The sequence below is a fragment of the Ascaphus truei genome, chromosome 8 (genome assembly GCF_040206685.1).
Source record: "Ascaphus truei isolate aAscTru1 chromosome 8, aAscTru1.hap1, whole genome shotgun sequence".
Taxonomy (NCBI): domain Eukaryota; kingdom Metazoa; phylum Chordata; class Amphibia; order Anura; family Ascaphidae; genus Ascaphus; species Ascaphus truei.
Window position 1 is genome coordinate 85,641,931 of NC_134490.1, and position 19,246 is coordinate 85,661,176.

At 44.4% G+C, this 19,246-nt stretch overlaps 2 protein-coding genes across 7 annotated transcripts in view; both read left to right on the forward strand.

Moving 5' to 3' along the window:
• Nucleotides 1-11,458, forward strand: part of C8H8orf76 (chromosome 8 C8orf76 homolog) — a 69,096-nt gene extending 57,638 nt beyond the window's left edge. For both annotated transcript variants that reach the window (XM_075612910.1, XM_075612909.1), the window contains exon 6: nucleotides 10,891-11,458. In XM_075612910.1, coding sequence (XP_075469025.1) covers nucleotides 10,891-11,055 — 165 coding nt within the window. In that variant the 3' untranslated portion in view covers nucleotides 11,056-11,458. The remainder of the gene's footprint in view (nucleotides 1-10,890) is intronic.
• Nucleotides 11,459-15,463: 4,005 nt separating this feature from the next.
• Nucleotides 15,464-19,246, forward strand: part of SGMS1 (sphingomyelin synthase 1) — a 285,401-nt gene continuing 281,618 nt past the window's right edge. For all 5 annotated transcript variants that reach the window (XM_075612914.1, XM_075612913.1, XM_075612915.1 and 2 more), the window contains exon 1: nucleotides 15,464-15,655. The gene's annotated coding sequence lies outside the window, so the exon portion shown is untranslated. The remainder of the gene's footprint in view (nucleotides 15,656-19,246) is intronic.

Consider the following 19,246-nt stretch of genomic DNA (forward strand, 5'->3'; position numbering starts at 1 on the left):
ATGGTTAAATTTGTTCAGAATTTCGAAAACATTAGGAAGGGACATGAGCGGTTTAGATAATGTTAAAATGACATCATCTGCATACAGGGCGGCCTTATACTCTTGCTCACCAATTGAGATTCCCGTAATGTCGGGGCTATTTCGTATGTGTGCTGCCAGGGGCTCTACACATAGCGCAAACAGCAGCGGCGAAAGTGGACACCCCTGTCTCGTTCCACTTTTTATGTGGAATTGCTCAGAGGGAAAACCCTGGTGCCTCACTCTCGCCGTAGGGCTCTCATATAGTGCCATGATGGCCCGCATGAGGCGTCCTCCAAAGCCAAACGCCCCCAGCGTTTCTGATAAGTAGGGCCAGTCTATTCTATCGAAGGCTTTCTCCGCGTCTAGACTCAACACCATAGAATGTATATTTTTCTTTTGGGCCAGATCAATCAGGTTTATGATTCTTCTGGTGTTGTCTGCCGCTTGCCTTCCTCCGATAAACCCTACTTGATCCGTGTGGATTAACCTGGGAAGGACACTACCCACCCTGTTCGCTATAAGTTTAGAGTAGATTTTGATATCCGAATTGATCAGTGAAATGGGCCGGTAGCTCTTACAGTCTGCCGGGTCCTTTCCAGGTTTGTGGATCACCGAGATAGACGCCTGGAGCATCTGTGCTGGGAAGGAGTCCCCCCCTAGTATACCATTAAACAGTTTTAGCATATGTGGGGCTAGAATTTTAATATATTTCTTATAATATAGATTAGAGAAGCCATCGGGCCCCGGTGCTTTGGCCGGTTTTAATGCTTTGATGACTTCTTTGAGTTCTTCCAGGGTAAAGTCCGCCTGTAGTGCTTCACGCTCTGCCCTTGCTAAGGTTGGTAATTTTGCCTCTTTCAGGAAAGTGGACAATAGGTCCCCCGTTTTCCTGTTATGGGTGACCTTATCTCCATTATAAAGTTTTTCATAGTAGACTTTGAATTGCTCCACTATTTTCCCAGGTATGGAGGTAAGGTCTCCCTTGTGGTTCCGAATTGCGTGGATAGAGTTATTTTGAAGCTTCTTTTTTAGCTTATTGGCAAGTAGTGTATCAGGTTTGTTCGCCTTTTCATAGAATTTCCGGTTAGACCAAGCCATTTCCTTCTCAGCCTGGGAGGTAAGGAGGAGGTTGAGTTTAATTTTGGTGTCTAGCAGTTGTTTGAGTATATGTGCCTGTTTATTAGATTTGTGCAGGGTAGAGAGTTCCGCTATTTGGATTTCTAAGGCCTTAGTTTTTTTCTCTCTTTCCCTTTTCCGTTTGGCTGCCAGATTCATCAATGTCCCCCTGAGAGTCGCCTTATGAGCTTCCCATAGTGTGGCTTGTGATTCCACACTTCCCTCATTCTCCTCAAAATATTCCTGAATTCTATCACCTACTTCTCTTCCGAGATCTGGGATCTTTAATAGGATCTCATTTAGTTTCCAGTTCGCTCTAGGTCTGTCCAGCGGGATTAGTGTGCACCGCAGCTCTATTGGTGCATGGTCGGACCATGAAATATCATGTATCTCTGTGCGAGAGACCCCAGGGACCATACCATTAGACACGAGGAAGTAGTCTATCCTACTGTATGAGTTATGTGGGTGAGAGTAGAAAGTATACTCTCGTTCTCCTTGATGCAGTTCTCTCCATATGTCAATTAGTTGACAATTTGTTATACCTTTTGTTAGAGTTAATACGTCCTGTCTGTGTTGTTTGTTAGTGGTCGTGCATCGGTCTAGACTAGGGTTAAGGACTCTGTTCCAGTCGCCTGCCATTATGATATTGCCTTTTGCAACTTTACTTAGTTTATTAAAGAAGCCATCGAAAAAGGATGTGGCGTTATCATTTGGGGCGTATACAGTAGCAAATGTTATTGGGGATTCTCGGATGAAACCCGTGATGATCAGGTATCTCCCTTCTTTGTCCTGGTACGTTTTGGCATGTCTATATGGGATATGATTATGAATTAGAATGGCGACCCCTCTCTTTTTAACTTGATCTGAAGCTAGGAAATGGGTTCGGAAGTTTTTATCGAAATACTTGGGGAAGTTAGTTTGGGAGAAATGGGTCTCTTGTAGGAAGAGTACGTCTGCGCCCTTACGTCTATAATCTCTAAATGCGACTCGCCTTTTAGCCGGGCTATTCAGGCCCTTAACATTATGGGATATTAGAACTATATCCTTACTCATTAGTAGAGCTGTGCTGATCCGGCTGTCGTAGTTGTTCTCTGCCTTCCCGGGCAAGTCCACTTCTGTGCTTCCAGTGAGCTCCAGCCACCTTTATCTTGATGGCCCCATCTGTAGGGATAAAGGGAGGGGGACACACACGAGGGAACATGGGGGTGAACATGTACACAACATCACAAGAAAACTCAGAAACAATCAAAACATATAAACTTTCTCGGCGTTCTCTTTCCTCACTCCTTCCGCCGAGATTTCCTCCTTTGGGTTTATAGTCCAGAATTCGAATGTTCGGATCCGAGGCCGGGTATTTACCTCCTTTCCCCGAACATCCAACCCAAAGGGTTGTGCTAGTGTGCATAGGGAATTTTCCCCTATTTACTAACGCCAGGCCCATGCAGACTTCAGGGCAGGCTACCTCCCACCTCTCCCGCCTCTCCCCTCCTAATAAATGTTAAACTTCTCACCCACTGAACTTAGGGTAAACCAACCAAATCCCCGTAATCCTGTGTCCCTTATTACTATAGCGCTGGTCTTGTCGCATTTGCAGTCCTTGGTCGTTTGTTGCGGTGCTCCCTGGCTTCCACCTGTCTGGATTTTGTATCCCTTCCCCCTGCTCAGCTCTGCCTATTGTCTATTTCTGCCCGGGCTATTGCTCTATCCCATTTCACGGATGCTATTCCATTATCTTCTCTTAGATTCTATCCACTTATCCTCCATCTGTCTTGGGCTCAGTACAACCTTCCTGCCTCCCTTCTTGTAACGTTCTCATATCTTCGTTTCCCCCCCCTCCCCTTTCCTCCCCCCCCCCCCGTTTCCCCCCCCCTCCCTTTTTTCCTCCCTCATCTATCTACTTCCCCCTCACTGTCTTAACACTTTCTGCTCTCCAACTGCTATGGATACCCTCCTAGTGTGTCATCTCTCTTTACACCGTTGCGTTAGCTCTCTGTTCTTTCTTCTATCCTTGCTGCCTCCCTTTCTACTTTCCAAACCTTCTTAAACACCTGCTGTACCCTCTTCTCTCCCTCTCTCTCCTGTTCCCCATTCTTAATCTTACTATCCCCATCCTTTTACCTTTCTATATTCGCCTGCTAGTGTTGTCTTCCCAGCTATCGCTATGCTACTTTTAGTGCCTGCATACTACCTCATTAAACTGTTAGTCACCTTACCTGCTATTCCTTCTTCCCTTCTCTGTGTGGGATTTCCCCCTTCTCTACCCTCATCTACCTTTGTCCCGCCCTTCGCGCTGTCTACTCTTCCGTCTGTGTCTTGTCTGGGACTGTACCGATGTCAATTGCTGCTTTTCGCGGGCGTTTGTTTGAATTTTTTGCTGAGGCTGTCTATTTTATGCCTGTGCGGGGAGTTGTCTCAGTCAGGCGCTCCTTCGCCACTTCTTGGGGCCTTCCGTTGTGCTGCCACCTTCAAGATGGCGTCTCTCTCCCCGGATCTACCTCTTGTTTGGTGACGTCCTTCCGGTCCGGCGCCATTTTGGATTGAGCTTTCGTCCCTGGCGGTTGAGTGTGAGCGCGTTCCTGCTTCTGCCTGAAGCTGCCTTCCGGCTCCTGCGTCTCACCTTGGCTCCAGCTGCCTCGTGTGTCGCCGCCATCTTCTTTGTAAGGGAACCATCGTGTTTTTCCTGGCGATGCCGCCGGGATCTTCCAAGCTGCTCTCACACCTTGTCAAGGTAAGTGGTGTTATTATAATTGTTCATTTTTCAGCATTTGTCTTGCGGTTGAAGAACTGCGCTAAGGGAACGGTGCCAGGTTCAAACAACAGGACTTGGTGGTTATTCGTTAACTTTTTAACTTTAACCAAACAACATTAGAACGAACAGATAGTTATTTTGTGCCATATTTTAGGCGTTATCTTGATGTGCCCGGGGGGACCTTTGGGCCTGGGACCAGATGGGGTCTGGTGTAGGGCTCTCTGGGGTCGACCTTTCAGGGGCCTCTCCTAGTCCTAGTTTGTGTAGGAAAGCAGGTCCCTCTGCCAGGTCCTTTATTATGAAGGATCTGCCACTTCTTGCCACCATCAGTCCGAAGGGGAAGGTCCAACGGTACCTGACCCCCTTATCCCGCAATATTTTAGTGATTGGAAGCAAGTTTCGGCGGCGGGCAAGAGTAACCGGAGATAAGTCCTGGAATATCGAGAGCCTGACCCCTTCATACTCCACCACTGGAAGGGGTCTGGTGGCATTGAGAACTCTCTCTTTTGTTTTGTAATAGTGTAGGCGGATCACTATATCCCTTGGTGGATCATTTTGTAGGGGCTTAGCCCGTAGGGCTCTATGACACCTGTCCATAGCCAGTGCTTCTTTGGGGGTCTCAGGGAGCAGCGTTTCTACCCATAGTGTAATGTATGCTTCGCAGTCCAGTACGCTCTCCGGTACCCCCCTGATTCTCAAGTTATTCCGCCTGTCGCGGTTTTCTGCGTCCTCTTGCCATTCTCTTAATTCATTTATCTGCGCCTGTAGATCCAAGGATTTCTTATCCTGCCGTCTGATAGCACGTATAGACTGGTCTACCTTTGTTTCCAGGACCCCTGTCCTTTCTCCCAGTCCAGCTACTTCCCTCTTTAGTTCTTTCATTTCGGCCTGGAAAAACGATTTAAGTTCATTGCACAGCTTTGTGATGTCGCATTGCCTTGCCGGTCTTTGCTCCTGGAGGGTAAATTCCTCTTCTTCCCCGTCAGGTTCATTTTCTGAGCCGGCATTCAAAAGCGGCGCCATTTCTGAGCCTGCACCGTGCGTCCCTTCCGCTCCGAAATACTCTGGCATCCCCCGTTTTTTTCCGGGTTTGGGGGTTTTGCGGGACATCCTGAGTACTTGTGCTATATGGGGCTTTATTTCTGTGCTGTTTGGTCTCTATATTTGTGGGTTATATTTGACTTTATGGGGGTCGAGGCAGGGAGCTGTCAGGTTAGGCTGCCATACTCCTAGCCGTCGCGCATGCGCCTCGAACTCAAAAGATATGATTTTTGAGGGAGAATATCAACACTCTTGAAGCTCAACGGTCTTCATTCCCCCAGAGAAGGTCAAAAAGATCTGCAAGGAGGTGAAGCAGTTTTAAGAACATAGAGTCCATCAGTACAGTTATACATGAGGATACTATTGCTCATCTCCTCTACGAAAGACATGGGCACCTTTTCACACAGGGGCCTTACAGTGCAATTTTTTTTTTAATAGCTGGGAACAGAAATACAAAGCGATGGTTTCAGTTGTCAACGGAGGCAAGGCAAAGTCTAAAGGGGTGGACAATCCCAAGAAACCTGTTGCAAGGAAGACCCTTGTCTATCCTTCGTTGGAAGGTTATTACAGCCAATGATAGTCTCCAAGGATGGGATGCTCAAGTAGGTACGATTTTACGTGAGAGGAACCTGTCTAGCAGATGGGTTACTGCCAATCAACATAACATCATAGAGATGAGGGCAATGACAAATTCACTGTTCCTGAAAGATTACATCGGTCACTCCTCACTTTGAATATTCTTAGACCACACGACTATGGTGGCATGCATAAACAACCAATGGGGCACTCTTAAGTCCAGCGGCCCTAAAAGAGGTTGACAAGCTGCTGCAATGCACATTCCAAGTCCGGAAAATTTGGAAGCAGATTTTCACAGCAGACACGAAATACATCCAAGGGAATGGTCCTGCTCCCGTCTTGTTTTTCAATAAATCTGTTGAATCTGGGAAATGCCAGAAATAGACTTGATACAAGAAAAAGGTGAAAAAAGACGCGAACTCCAATAAGTGCTCACTTAGAAATAGAGTGAATATCTAATGATGTTGGATACAACCAATCATACAACGTGCAAGTGAAACAATTATCAATGTATCATTCAGTGATAAAATATTTTAAATACTCCCAGCTCAAACCCTCTGGTGGGACCTGTCTTCTCTGGTTCCAAAAGTGCGAATAAGTTTTATGTACAATCCAGGGGGAGCATATAGGAGAAAAAACAGTGAAAAACACAATATAAGTGCAGACGTAATTCTAATGTTGGAAATATACTGCGGCAGGCTTGGTTCTATACACAGCCTACTCACAAGTTGGTAGATGTAAAAAAACGGGTGTTTTTAATGTGGCTTTGGCTGAAGGTTCTCTGATGTATAGTGGTCAGGAATACAATCCGTTGGCTCAGAGGAAATGATCCAGCGTGTAAGGGTAAAGAGAGACTAACACAGCGCAGATCAATTATATAAAAATTTTATGCAGGAAAATATATAAAAAACGCGTTTACAATAGTGCCATAAAATCGGGCATTTAACACATTGTGTAGGCAGGATTAGTATGTCGCAGTGTTTCTCACCACCCTTTTCTCTTCGGTCAGCTGGGACTCCGTCGCGTCCTCGGAACTGTGACGTCACGGACGCCCTGTCTCACGCACCAGTTCCCGCGATAGAATACCAGGTGGGGCCTGCTCGGAGCTGATCTCCTGCGTCACAGAGGTCTCTCCACTCTACGCGTTTCGCCGGGGTCTGAACCTATGGCTTAGTCAGGAGTGTAGCGCCTCTAGTGCCACACTATGGTGTATATATAGCCCTCTCAATTAAAAATTAATATACTAAACATAACACATGCTTCTCTGTGATAGTCATTAACCCATTGGATGCAGAAGAATGGAACTGAATATAACTGTGAACATACCATATACACAATACATCATATATTATTAATGTGAGATGTCATCTGCAATAAAAAAAATGTGTATACTTGTCCATGTATTTCTTCATTAGTGACAATATTGATCTTATTTATATATTTTCACAAGAAATGCTTTCTAAATATTCATATTTCCCTCCAATAAGATCCAACTATTTACTAAATAGATCTTATGAGGGTACATACTAACATAAAAACACCTGCTTTTTTACATCTACCATCTTGTGAGTAGGCTGTGTATAGAGCCAAGCCTGCCGCAGTATTTTTCCAACATTAGAATTACGTCTGCACTTATATTGTGTTGCACAGTTTTTTCTCCTATATGCTCCCCCTGGATTGTACGTAAGAAATAGACCCGATGGCATCATAGATGAATGCAAAACCTCCTGTCAAGAGCTAGAGATCCAGGGGGTTTAGATGCCATGCAGATCTTTTCGGGAGCCAGCCTAGGCTACATATTCCCGCCATTTCCAAACATTCTAAGAGTGCTGTCAAAAGTGAAGAGGGACGGGGCATCATTGATCATGACCGCACTTGATGAGAAGGCAATGGTATGCAAATCTCATCAAAATGTCAGTGGCAGGGCTATGGAGGCTTCCAGTAGTGCTGGATCTGCTAGCTCAAGGGCCTCTCAGTCATTCCAATCCACAGTCTTCAACTGACAGGATGGAGTTTGAAAGGCGGGTCCTTGGTCATCCTGGGCCTAGGATAAAAAAAAAAACATTGATACTTTGCCATCCTACAGAAAAAAGGTTACATTGACCATGTACTACCGGATCTGCGAGACCTTTTTGTCCTTGTGTGGCATCAACAATATCATTCCCATTCTAGCTTCATCTCCGTGGATAGTAATTTTTTTACAAATGGGATTTAAAAAAGGGTTCAAACCTTGCTCTAAGGTTTTTTTTAGTTTTTTTAAACCCATTACTTCCCATTGCGACAGCTAGGTTTTTAAAAGCAATTTCCAAGATCCGGCCACATATTTGAGCCTTAGTTCTATCATGGGACTTAAATATAGTCCAAGAGTATAGTGTTGGCATGGAAGTTTGAAACCTTACAGGAGATTCCTTTATCATTCTTCACCATAAAGACCGTATTCATGATGTCCAATCCTTCCGGCTGAGGTAATGGCTAACTCAAGGTTCTCCACTTCCATTTTTTTTTTTTTACACTATGCATTAGGTCAACATTTTAGTTAGAACGGTATCTGAATTCAGATTGAAAATATATTGGTTTCAGTGTAAAGATGATGCTATCATAATTTAATCCCCCTGCTGCCCTATTCCTTGTAGTGAGACTGAGATGAAATTCCATTGCCTAGATATGGTCAGAGCCCTCTCTCTATGTACTGTGAATGTATTAATTATTTTTGGAAGTCTAATTTATTCATTCTCTACGACGGCTCACCCAAGGGTTTGGCAACCTCCAATAGTTCTAGATCTCGTTGGATTAGGGAAATTATTAAAATTTTCTATCCTGTTTAGAACCCCCAGGAGTCCTTAAAGCTCATTCCACCAGATCCATCGCTACCTCCTGGGCAGATAAAGGTGCTGCCTCTAAGGCCGTGATTATACCAATAATCGTACGCGGCGCAATTCTGCGCTCCTGAAAAACAAAACACAAACCAATACGAGTGCACATACTAAGTGCGACTTAAGCGCCGCGACGTACTGCAAAGCATTTGTCTCCTCAAGCGATTTGAGATTTTGTTCTTCACACGTGACAACCACATCACATAATTTGCTTGGCCAATCACAGTGCATCATCAACCAGCCAATATGGCCATGTCTCCCTGCAGTAGCGCTACAAATCTCTTTGGCATGTTCACATGTAGCACGGCGACGTCGGGTCGCTTTGCAGCTCTGCAGTTTTTGGTATAATTAAGGCCTAAGGAACAAAGTGCTTCAAACAATTATTGTTGCATAGTAGATGAGGTTGAAAAAAGACCATAGAGTCCAACCTATGTTAAATTTAGACGATCGATACTTCACCTATATTTGTTTTTACAGTATATTGATCCAGAGGAAGGCAAACGCAATTATTACTTTTTGAGCCGCCCCCCCCCCCCCCCCCCCGTGTGGGTCACAGGGGAAAAGGAGAAATGTTACTTCAGATAATTTCCCGACATTTTCTTGCCCCATCGTTGCTGTATCTACCTTCCCTGAATTGTTTTTTGTTTCCAATGATGTAATCGGAGTTAGGAGTTCAGATATGTGCTGTATTAACTCTGCTTGAGTGTTACCTTTTGGAAGTATGTTTGAAACTGAGGGGAGGGGGAGAGGAATTATATACCCCAGACACTGTTTTCTTTTTGTCCTATCCTGAAGTGAGAAATAATTAACCCATAAATTTCTGTTGCCATGGTAAGACTAGAGGAAGGGAAATTATTGACGTAAATGTTCTCCCTACAAGGCCGAGATTATAATGGCCTCGCGTGCGCCGTAAACAAAAGGCCGTACCTCTGAGGCAGGCCATAGATTTTTTTTTTTTGCTCGACGACTGCATCATGTGAGTGGTTCAGCCAATGAGGGCGAACGCCTCACAGACGGCCACTCCTCCGCCACGCCTCCTAATCCTCTCCAGCCTAGTGTATGTTTAGCGCACGTGACATCACACGCGCACGCTACAGTTATAATCGCGGCCTAATTCTGCCCTGTTCCTTGTGATCATTGTAGCGCTATATATATATATATATATATTATCTATCACAGTTGAGCCTGAATACATTTTCGACATTTATTATACTATACGTGTCCTATAAGGCGTGTAATATAGTGCGCACGTCAATTAGAATTGGCTGTGTCCAGGCCTGGCGTTCTATACTTCCGCCGCGCGCACTGCAGTGAGTGGTGGCGCGGCAGATCACATCAAATACATCCATTTTATATTTTTGCGCTGCTACCGCACCACGTGATGCTGCCAAGCCAATCACAGCACGGCTATCGCTGTGACTTCTATAGCGACGCCCCATAGCCGCGCACGACACCTCTTACAACATATAAACGAAACACGCGCACCATGTGCATGCGCAACGCCGGACGCACACCAGCGCCTAATATATAACAAGCCTAAGCCAGAGTGCGCAAACTTTTGTGCGCTGCGCCCAACCTGCCTGCCAGCCCCTATGCTCGTGCCCCCTCCCTCCCTTATCTAAGAGCCGGCTTCAAATGACTCGTGGGGTGACGTCACGTGACCCAGCGGCTTCATTCGGCACATCGCCAAAGACAAGGTAGGAGACACTGCAGAGGCCACACGCGATCCCCTGGGAAGAGCGCGGTGCCTCTGCAATAGCAGTGCCCCTGAAAAATCTTGCTCCCCCCTGGTGGGCGCACCCCTGCTTTAAGCAACAAATTGTCATATGTCTTACTGTACTTGGCTTTAATCTACTTTTTATGTCTTTGGACTTCAAGTTTAATACAACGGGAGAAAATGTGCGATTGGGAATCAAATGCAAATCATGATTCTGGTACCTTCCCTTGTTTATAGGGCATATAGAGCATTATTTGTGTTACCTTTCCTTGTTTATAGGGCGTATAGAGGCATTATTTGTGAACGTTAAAGCAGCCGTTCGTGCCTTGTCGTCGCCCCCCCCGCCCCCTCTTTATTTTCTTTATGTAGGTAAATGCAGCGCTGGGGACCCGCTGATACTGTACATACCGGGAAAGGGGTTGCTGGTTCTCACCTACCCACCTATTTCAATGTCCTGCATTGCGCGGTCCAAAAGACAAAAGGCGACGGATGACACCATGGTTTCCTATTGACCCACAAATTGCGGGATATTTAAACCGCCATTTTGTTTCCACTGGAGAGGATGGTGCCAGCGGCACCCTTACATGTTTGTATCGCAGGAACCAGCAGGTCCCTGGAGCTGGTACAAATGTGGTTCCCCTTTGTGAACCATCTGCTTCCCACACATGACAAAAGAGAAGGTCATAATTACAAATACAAAAATGTAAAAAAATAAAAAAAATGATCAGGTGGGACTGCTCCTTTAATTGTACATTCACATTGAAGTTATTTATAACCATCTTTTTTGTTTTTTGCAGATTATGGGGGAGGATCTTTCACCAGAAAGAATAAGAGAAGAGGGGCAGATAGAGACAAAGTGTGGATGCACATTGGCTTTGACATCATTTGTAATGCCATCAGATACTGAATTTAGGGTCAAGTGGTTTAAGAAGATCAGCCCGGTTCTTTTGGATAACCTATGAAGATAACCATGTTTTGATCACCAACATAGAGCAAACTGCATCCATAAATTGCCATGATTAAGGGAAGTCTTCTTTGGGGTCATTTCATCTTTGTATTTTGTACATCAAAAGTACCTGTGTTAGTCATGGAGAAGTGTAGAAGTTGTGATACTTAATGGTGGTTCAACATACGTTCTTGAAATTAAAGTGTTCAGCATTTTTTACCTCACGTCTTTATGTGTTTTAGTAATTATTTTGCAAGTAGACTCAGAAAGTTGTGTACTATTATTTTTGTCCTTATGTTATTTTATGCATTTGTGTCTTACATTGCCAAAGAAAAAAAATAATTTATATTTGTAATGTGCTATACCATATACTGTACTTACTCACCACCTATGTTTTGTATAAATTGCTTTTGTTTTCATTTCTTTGTAGAATTCATCAGTTTTTTTTCTCCGTATGTGAAATTAGTGACCAAGCCGAAACTGAGATTAGAGATTATATAATTCCCCAACACAAAAGCATGATACAGCTGTCTTTGAATTAGGGCAACTGATTCTGTGCTACCTTCTGCCAGGCTTGGCTGTACAAGCTATGCAATGGAGCCTGCAAAAGCTCTACAAGATCCATGACTTCAATTTATACCAAGCTAAAAGTGACAGGCACACTGGGAGATCGTTATCTGCAGTTTAACTGCTGCACAACGTGTCAATGAAGCAGGTTTGGTTACCTGTGTAAGACATGCAGATAGGATACTCTGCCCTTGCTGCTTGGGAAAAAATAGTGGGGCTAAAGCCAGTTTCACAGATACCTAAAAATATGGCTTTAGGTCTCAGATTGATTCACTGTGACTTTGGACTGTATACTTAGTGACATTTTGTGCTTTTCTCTTAGGCCCTAAATGTGCAGGGCTATAACACACATTTCATATTGTGAAACAGCTTCTAAAAATGGTAGGCAAGATTGCAGGACTAAATGCTTTTACTTCATTGAAGTTACATTTTGGGGCTTATTCGATACGTTCCGAAGAGGTTGAGAGCACTGTGTTCGACCAAAAACTCTCATTGACTTGACTAGCAGTTATGGTGTGATCGGTCTCTTCGGGACTTAATGAATAAGTGTTGTAATGCGAGTCTGCACTTTTATTTATAACATCATTCCAGGCACCTAAGTCAACAGTCTGGTTACACATGTGGGTTTTCTGCTGGAATTTGCAGATCTAGTTTAGAAATAAAAAATGACATAATGTTTATTCCTTGTAGAACCTTATTAGCAGGGTTCTGCTGGACATGATTCTATTACACCTTTTCAAAGATGATCATTTCATGTAAAGGCGCTTGTTTTTGTGTTTTACATTTCATCTGCCTTTCCCCCTTTTTTCTTATTCTGGAAACCTTGGAAGACCATATCCATGTATATTCATAACAGAAGAAGCGGTACCAGGCTATGTTGTGAAGGGAGTGCATGAACTATATTTGAAAGAGAACTTGTGGGGACTTCTTATAGCTTTTTTTGTTTTTAAGCGATCAACAAGTTTCTATATAATAATCATGAAATACTGACTGCAGGTGGTAAGTGCTTTTTATGCAATTGCCTTATTTAAACCAGGGCAGTTTATGCACTTTCGAGCTAAACAAAATGTTTTCATAGGACTCCAGAACCTATTTTACTTACAAAGTGATCATTTACCGCCACTAAGGGTTTTTACACAAATGGGCTTGTTGTATATCTGCCGAAATTCCTGAAGCTGTGGGGATTTTTTTTGCTGGTAATTGCTCAAACCGCCACTTTAGCAGCTATAGAATTATCCCTTAAGGCAGTGGTTCCCAAGCTTTTTAACATTGTGCACCCCTTGCTAGAAAATGTTTTGCAAAGTGTCCGGAGCTGATGGGGGGAACAAACTCTTAAGCCCCAAACTGCACCTCCATCTGTGCAGACAGCACGTGTGGTGGTATAGCTGTCAATTACAGTAGGAGCTTCCAAAATCCATGCCCATAATGCCTTGCTGTGGATGCAAAAGCATTTTGGTGAGTGACTTTTGTAGCTCCTGCTGTAATTGACAGCTATATCACCCGCGCTAAGGTGCAGTTTGGGGCCTAACCCCGTATGGGCTCGAACACACTATACCGCCTGAGATCCACCATTAAATATTTTTTAGGCGAACCCCTTGGAGACACCTTGTGAATCGCTGCCCTAAGGGGCATATACATAAAGCTTCAAACTGATTGGCTGCTTAAAAGTTACGGAATAAGCTCTGAAGTGTGTTTTGTTTTTTTCATGTTCAGGAGCTGGATATGAGTGTGGATGTTTGGAACTAATAAAAGCAATGAGAAAGCGGTTACTGCTGAAATAATGAAACGAGAATAAATGACAACACAGGCTATAAATACAAAATACTAAATTGTATATCGAAAAGGAACCAACGGATTGAAAATCAAGATTCTTTATTTCTAAAATTTTCACCTGAAGAAGCTGCTCGGTCGTGGGAACACTTTTTTGACCCATCTTGAAAATAAAAATACAACAATATATAATATTGATAATGACCCTGAAAATGAAATACATGCTACTGTTAACGAGTATATCTCCTTACATGTAACATCACACAGCTCCTCCTTCCTAGCTGTCACCCCTCTTGTCATTCAGTCCACAGTTACGGTGAATTACAGTCAATTTCTATAGTCATTTATTTTCCTGTTTCTATTCATAAAATTAGAGGGCCACAAAGTACCCCTCACCCCTCCATTCCCCAAATGTGTGAGTGATGATCATTAGGGACCAGAAGCTGCAATTAAATACATGTTATGTTCTCTTTTAAGGGATTCTGACTGTATGTCTGTATATGGTAATATTGCATGTTACGGAGGAATAGGGGGTGTTGTAATGGACAGCAACTGCAGCTTTGTTTAAAGGTTGCCCACCCTAATGAATAGTCATGCACACTGAATTGTGGAATACAGGAACTTCTTATATAAAGCTACAAACCGCTAGGTTCACTAAACTCTGCAAGTGTTCTGGTACATGTTAGTGTTTATGTAAATGAAGATTGTGTGCATAGATAAACCCATGTTTGGGACATTATATGTTCCTTGGAGGCGGCAGATAGTCACTTGTCACTTGTTTTTTGCATAGATCAACCCAGCCCAAAATGATGAAATCTCCTTGGCACAAGGTTCCAGCTCTTGTTGCTTTCCATGAAACCTGTAAACCTCTCAGACACGTGTAATAAATGACTTAAATATTAGTCATTACTTAATCTAGTCACTTTCTGGCAATTAAAAATACAGTCAAGATGGTTAATGGTTGAAACATTGCTGTGGCTACAGGGTTAGCCAACAACAGTCAAATACTGAGCCAGTGATTGAGCCACCTTTCCTGAAAACCTGGCCTGTTGGTAGCTCTTGAGGACTGGAGTTGCTACCCCTGCTGTGGCAGAAGATTTTAAATGAATGTTATGGCTTCTGCCTCTGCTAAGGTGACACAGTATAAAACCTGATATCACATGTTGACCTTAAATGTAGTTTACTAAGTAATCCAACGTTGTATGAATCGTGCATTACTTCATGTGTTGCATATTGATAAATATGAAAAAGAATTAGGAGTGAATGTACTAGAATGAAAACCAATGCGAAATGTAATACAGCTGACAAGGTTAGGCTGCGGCCCCGCTAGCGCTGACCGCGCTCATGCTTGAGAGCTCTCCAAGCATGAGCGCCAGGTGTCCTTGCTATTTCACAAGCGCGCACAGGGGCGTTGCGGGCAAGTTGAGCGCACTGGAAAGTGTTTTTGTTTACCCAAGCGTGGGTGAGCGTGCTTGCCCGCGCGGGGACTTACATATATAGATATATGTAAGTAAAAGCGCTAGTGGGGACGCAGCCTTAGGCGTAGAGGGCTGGGGACAGTGCCACTGCTAATACCAACTAACATGGACTTGGCTCATTTTTGTAGCTACTAAAAAATGTTGCCCATGCTTCAGTGGTCATGCACCAGTTTTTTTATCTTAAGTAATTCATACAAATAAAAGTGAATATATAACAACCTATTGTGGTATACTGTACAGTGTACGATATTATCATCCAGAGGGATGTGTTTATATTTTCAACAAACATGTAATAAATAGTGGTGGGTGGGGGGGTGTTTGTGTGTGTGTATTGCTATCATAAAAAGAAAAGGGAATAAATAGAAACTGAGAGGACTATGTATACACACATTGTATACTGTATGTACACATATATAAAGGAGTAAGTATAAAGCACAGTGTACAGCACCATGTTTCTGTGCACACCCTTGCCTGGTCTACCCCCACATAGCCAGCACATAGCGGTGACTGTGAGCGCACAGCTCCGCTAGATGGCGCTATAGTTTCCCAGGTCGGGCATGTAGCTGCTTATAGCTCTTCCTGTAATCACGGAGCCTCCCCCCGGTGTGATAGTAACGCTGGGAATTGTGGGGGCAGGAGAGACCTTGCCTCCCGCCTCCCTCCCCGGGAAGCCAGCAGCAGAGAGCCGCTCAGCGCCCTGCCCAGCAGCGCCCGAGGGGACAGAACTTCCTCTCCCGCCGAGCAGTGCTGCGTCCTCCCAGCCGCCGGGCACAGGGACCCGCTCCTCCTCACCGGAGACTGGTGAGTACTGATACAATCTCTGATAGTGCCAGTCTGACTGCCAGCACCATATCTCATCACCACCCGGTTACACTGTGTCAGCCTAAGCTCAATATAACCCGCTGTGCCCGTATCATGTTAGTCTGATGGTGGCAGGGTTATAGCAGCCTCCCCTTCCCACGTCCTGGACAGGAACATGTACATAACATGCTGTGTGCATAACATTGTGTGCATAACATGCTGTGTGCATGTCTGCTGCTCTTGCTCAAACATGCATAGAGAGCAGCAAACAGCTGTCACCTTATGTAAGGCACAGCACAGGGATCACATATATTTATATGCAGAGGTGGGAGTTTCCATCAATCTACATGTGTGTGAGCAGCCACAGTTGATACCAGCAGGAATTTGTGCATACAGAATATATTGGCATACTTGAAAAAAGGTGCATATTTAAACCAATATTTACCGTCAAATATCAACGTGTGGAATATTCTCAGTGGTTGTGTATGTACGAGAAAAGTGGTAAGTTAGAACTGTAATATTAATGTGTGTATATCTATATCTAAAATATATATATATATATATATATATATATATATATATATAAAATATATAAATAAAAAAAATCAGGTGTATATGTGCACAAATGTTGGTAGAGAGACTGCATATATGTAAACGCGTGCTGGAGAAGCAAAATAGAGCGTCATGCATGATTATATTGTCTGACACCTCACAGTACTGTAGAAGCAGTAGTACATGTGTATATAATGTGGAAATGTATACAGAGAGCAGACGTGCAAAGACATGTACAGTAATATGTTGTATTTATAAAGTGTTAAATTCCGAAGTACTTTAAAAGCCTGAGGCATTCATACCCTTGGGGTACAGCATATAGCACTCTAGCGTTCTTGCCATGCTTAGAGGAGAAAGTTGGTGGTATAGGTATTACTTCAATACAGGTGGGTAACAGATATAGGAAGATATTGAACTTGATTTCAATCAGCTGAGTTTGCCAAAAGGAAGGGCTATATCAACTAGGCAAGCCCCTCTCCATGTATACTCCTTGAGAAAGCGCTACGACAGCGTGAAACGTGTGGGAGGAGAACCCCACCTGTTTTGTTTTGTGTCCCCAAGATGTTTTTTATGTAGTTTCAATAAATATTTTTAACTTCGTTCCCACGCTGTGAGTTGTGAGTGCTCCTTGGCTTACCTGGCTGTCTGCCAATCCTTGCCGGTGTTTTTGGTGTTATAGGAAGATAGTGATATAACTGAAAGTATGGGTATGAGGCTGAAGCTATTATTGAATGCACAAGCTTTAAGCAGTTTAGCAACACTAATGAACGTGTGTAGCCGAGCCCCTCTTACCTCTGTTGCGGGCGGGGGAAGCTGCCGAGAGGATTGGAGACGCCGGAGCTCCGCAGGGCGCCACCATGTTGGGGATCGCGCATGCGCAGTCAGTGCGGTGGCCATTTTGTCATGCGCAGATGAAGCGCGGCGCAGTGAGCAGTGAATGCTGCAGCCATCTTAAAACGGATCCACAAGGGACTACAAGTCCCAGGATCCTCAAGGAGAGGGATGTAGATAGTTTGGCGCGCAAACGGACCACGCCAGTCGGAAGGAAGGCAACAAGAGAGGTAGTGTACAGGGAGCAGTGCTAGGTTTGCCCTTTAGGCCCCAGCTAGGCCCTGAGTCACCACCAGCTAAGTGTTGTAGGGAAGGCATCAGATAGGGACGCTTCCCCTATTATTACTGAGTGTGTTCCTGCTCCGGTGATCGGATGGCCACGCGGTGGCCAGGGACCAGACCAGGACACTAGACATTGTGAGAACCTCCAGCTGGAGCTTGTACTTAACTAGGCGGGTCGGACGCGTGAGGGGTTATTGGAGGCCCCACGTTGTGAGACCAGACTGATCTAGTTCAGGGGTGCGCAAACTTTGTTTGCTGCACCCCCCCTGCCTGTCCACCTCTGTGGTGCGCCCCCCTTCTTACCTCGATCGACCGGGTCGTGTGACTTCACGTGACCCGCGGCGTCATTTGAAGTCACGTTACCAAGGCAACCGTGACGTTACATGACTGTGTTGCCATGGTCATGAGTCCTGAAGCCAGCTGAATCCTGGTAGTAGAGGTTGCTGCGGTTTCGCGCAGTCCCCCGGCATTTAATTTAAATTCCTTGAGGAAGACCGCGGGACCGCTGTAACCGCCCGCCCCCCCAGTTTACGCACTGCTGCTCTAGTTTATCAGCTGCACCTGTGTTCAGGAGTGCCCTGGGAGGTATACATAAGTGCACCAATGGTCCACAGGGGTAGCACTATCTCACACTTGGGTGGGACTGACATTGGGAAGGACACCAGGGTTATTGGTTCCACCGCACCCTCAGGACTTTGGAGAATTCACCAAGTGTTGGCACATTGGGTATACGATGTGTTACAGGAGTACTATTATGTGTTATACTGTGTATTAAAGTTAATAGTTATTGCTGTGTGTTTAGTAAATGCTCATTATATACCTTGTGTGTGTATTCATTATGGTAATAGTTCCTGCGAGGGGTTATCTCGCCATCAGTGGATCCCTCACAGGTGGAGGCGCTGCAGTAAGGAGAAAGAGCTCACCCCAGGCTCCCAGTGGTGGAGGCTTAGACCTCCTGTGAGCAACAGGTGCAGCAGCACGCGTAGTCGCCCATGTAGTTTCCCTTAGGCACAGGGAAAGGGGGTAACATACTAATCATGTAACATACTAATCATGTGTATACGTCTGTGTATGAATATAAATATATTTTGTGTTCTATCATAGAGGAAGAAACATATACAGGTGTAAGCAGGGAACGCATGGATAGTATTTAATAGTATATGAATGACAAATTAGTGACCGTGCTTTACGTGACTAGTCCAAACGTGGGAAACCGCCTTCTTTAATTGGGACCACTGATTCTGTACTTCCAATCGTCAGGCTTAGCTGTGCAATGCAGCAAGCCAAAGCGCTAGGGCAGGAGTGGCCAACTCCAGTCTTCATGGGCCAGCAGCAGGTCAGGTTTTAAGGATGTCCCTCCTGCTTCAGCACAGGTGGCTGTCGTTCACTGAGCCACCTGTGCTGAAGCAGGGATATCCTTAACCTGATCTGTTGCTGGCCCATGAGGGCTGGATTTCGCCACTCCTGCCCTAAGGAATCTTTATTTACAAGTATATAAATGTAATTTTGTATAAAAGAAACCTGTTCTTACAACACAAACAGCTTTTCATACCTAGTCCAAAATGTTTTTTGATCCACCGTAGCCAAATTGTATGTCTGGTCTGCAACTAATACTAACTTTACACTGCAAAATCTGTGCAACCTCAAACTGATGAATCCAAAAGCTGAAATGGCAGTCTGGGCGCGTCCTTTGACTTCCTTGTGACGGGCTTAGCTGTGTAAACTGTTTAATGCAACAGAGAGAAGCTCTAGGGAATTCACAGCATATAGTGGTTAGGGAGCTAAAATTGACACGCTCCACTGGGAGATAATTTGTATGTCACTACCCAGAATCCTTGTGTGTATTTTAACCACTGTATGACATGACAACAGAGTGAGTGAAGGTATTGAACTTGATTACATGCAGTTTTCACTGGTTTTGTTTAG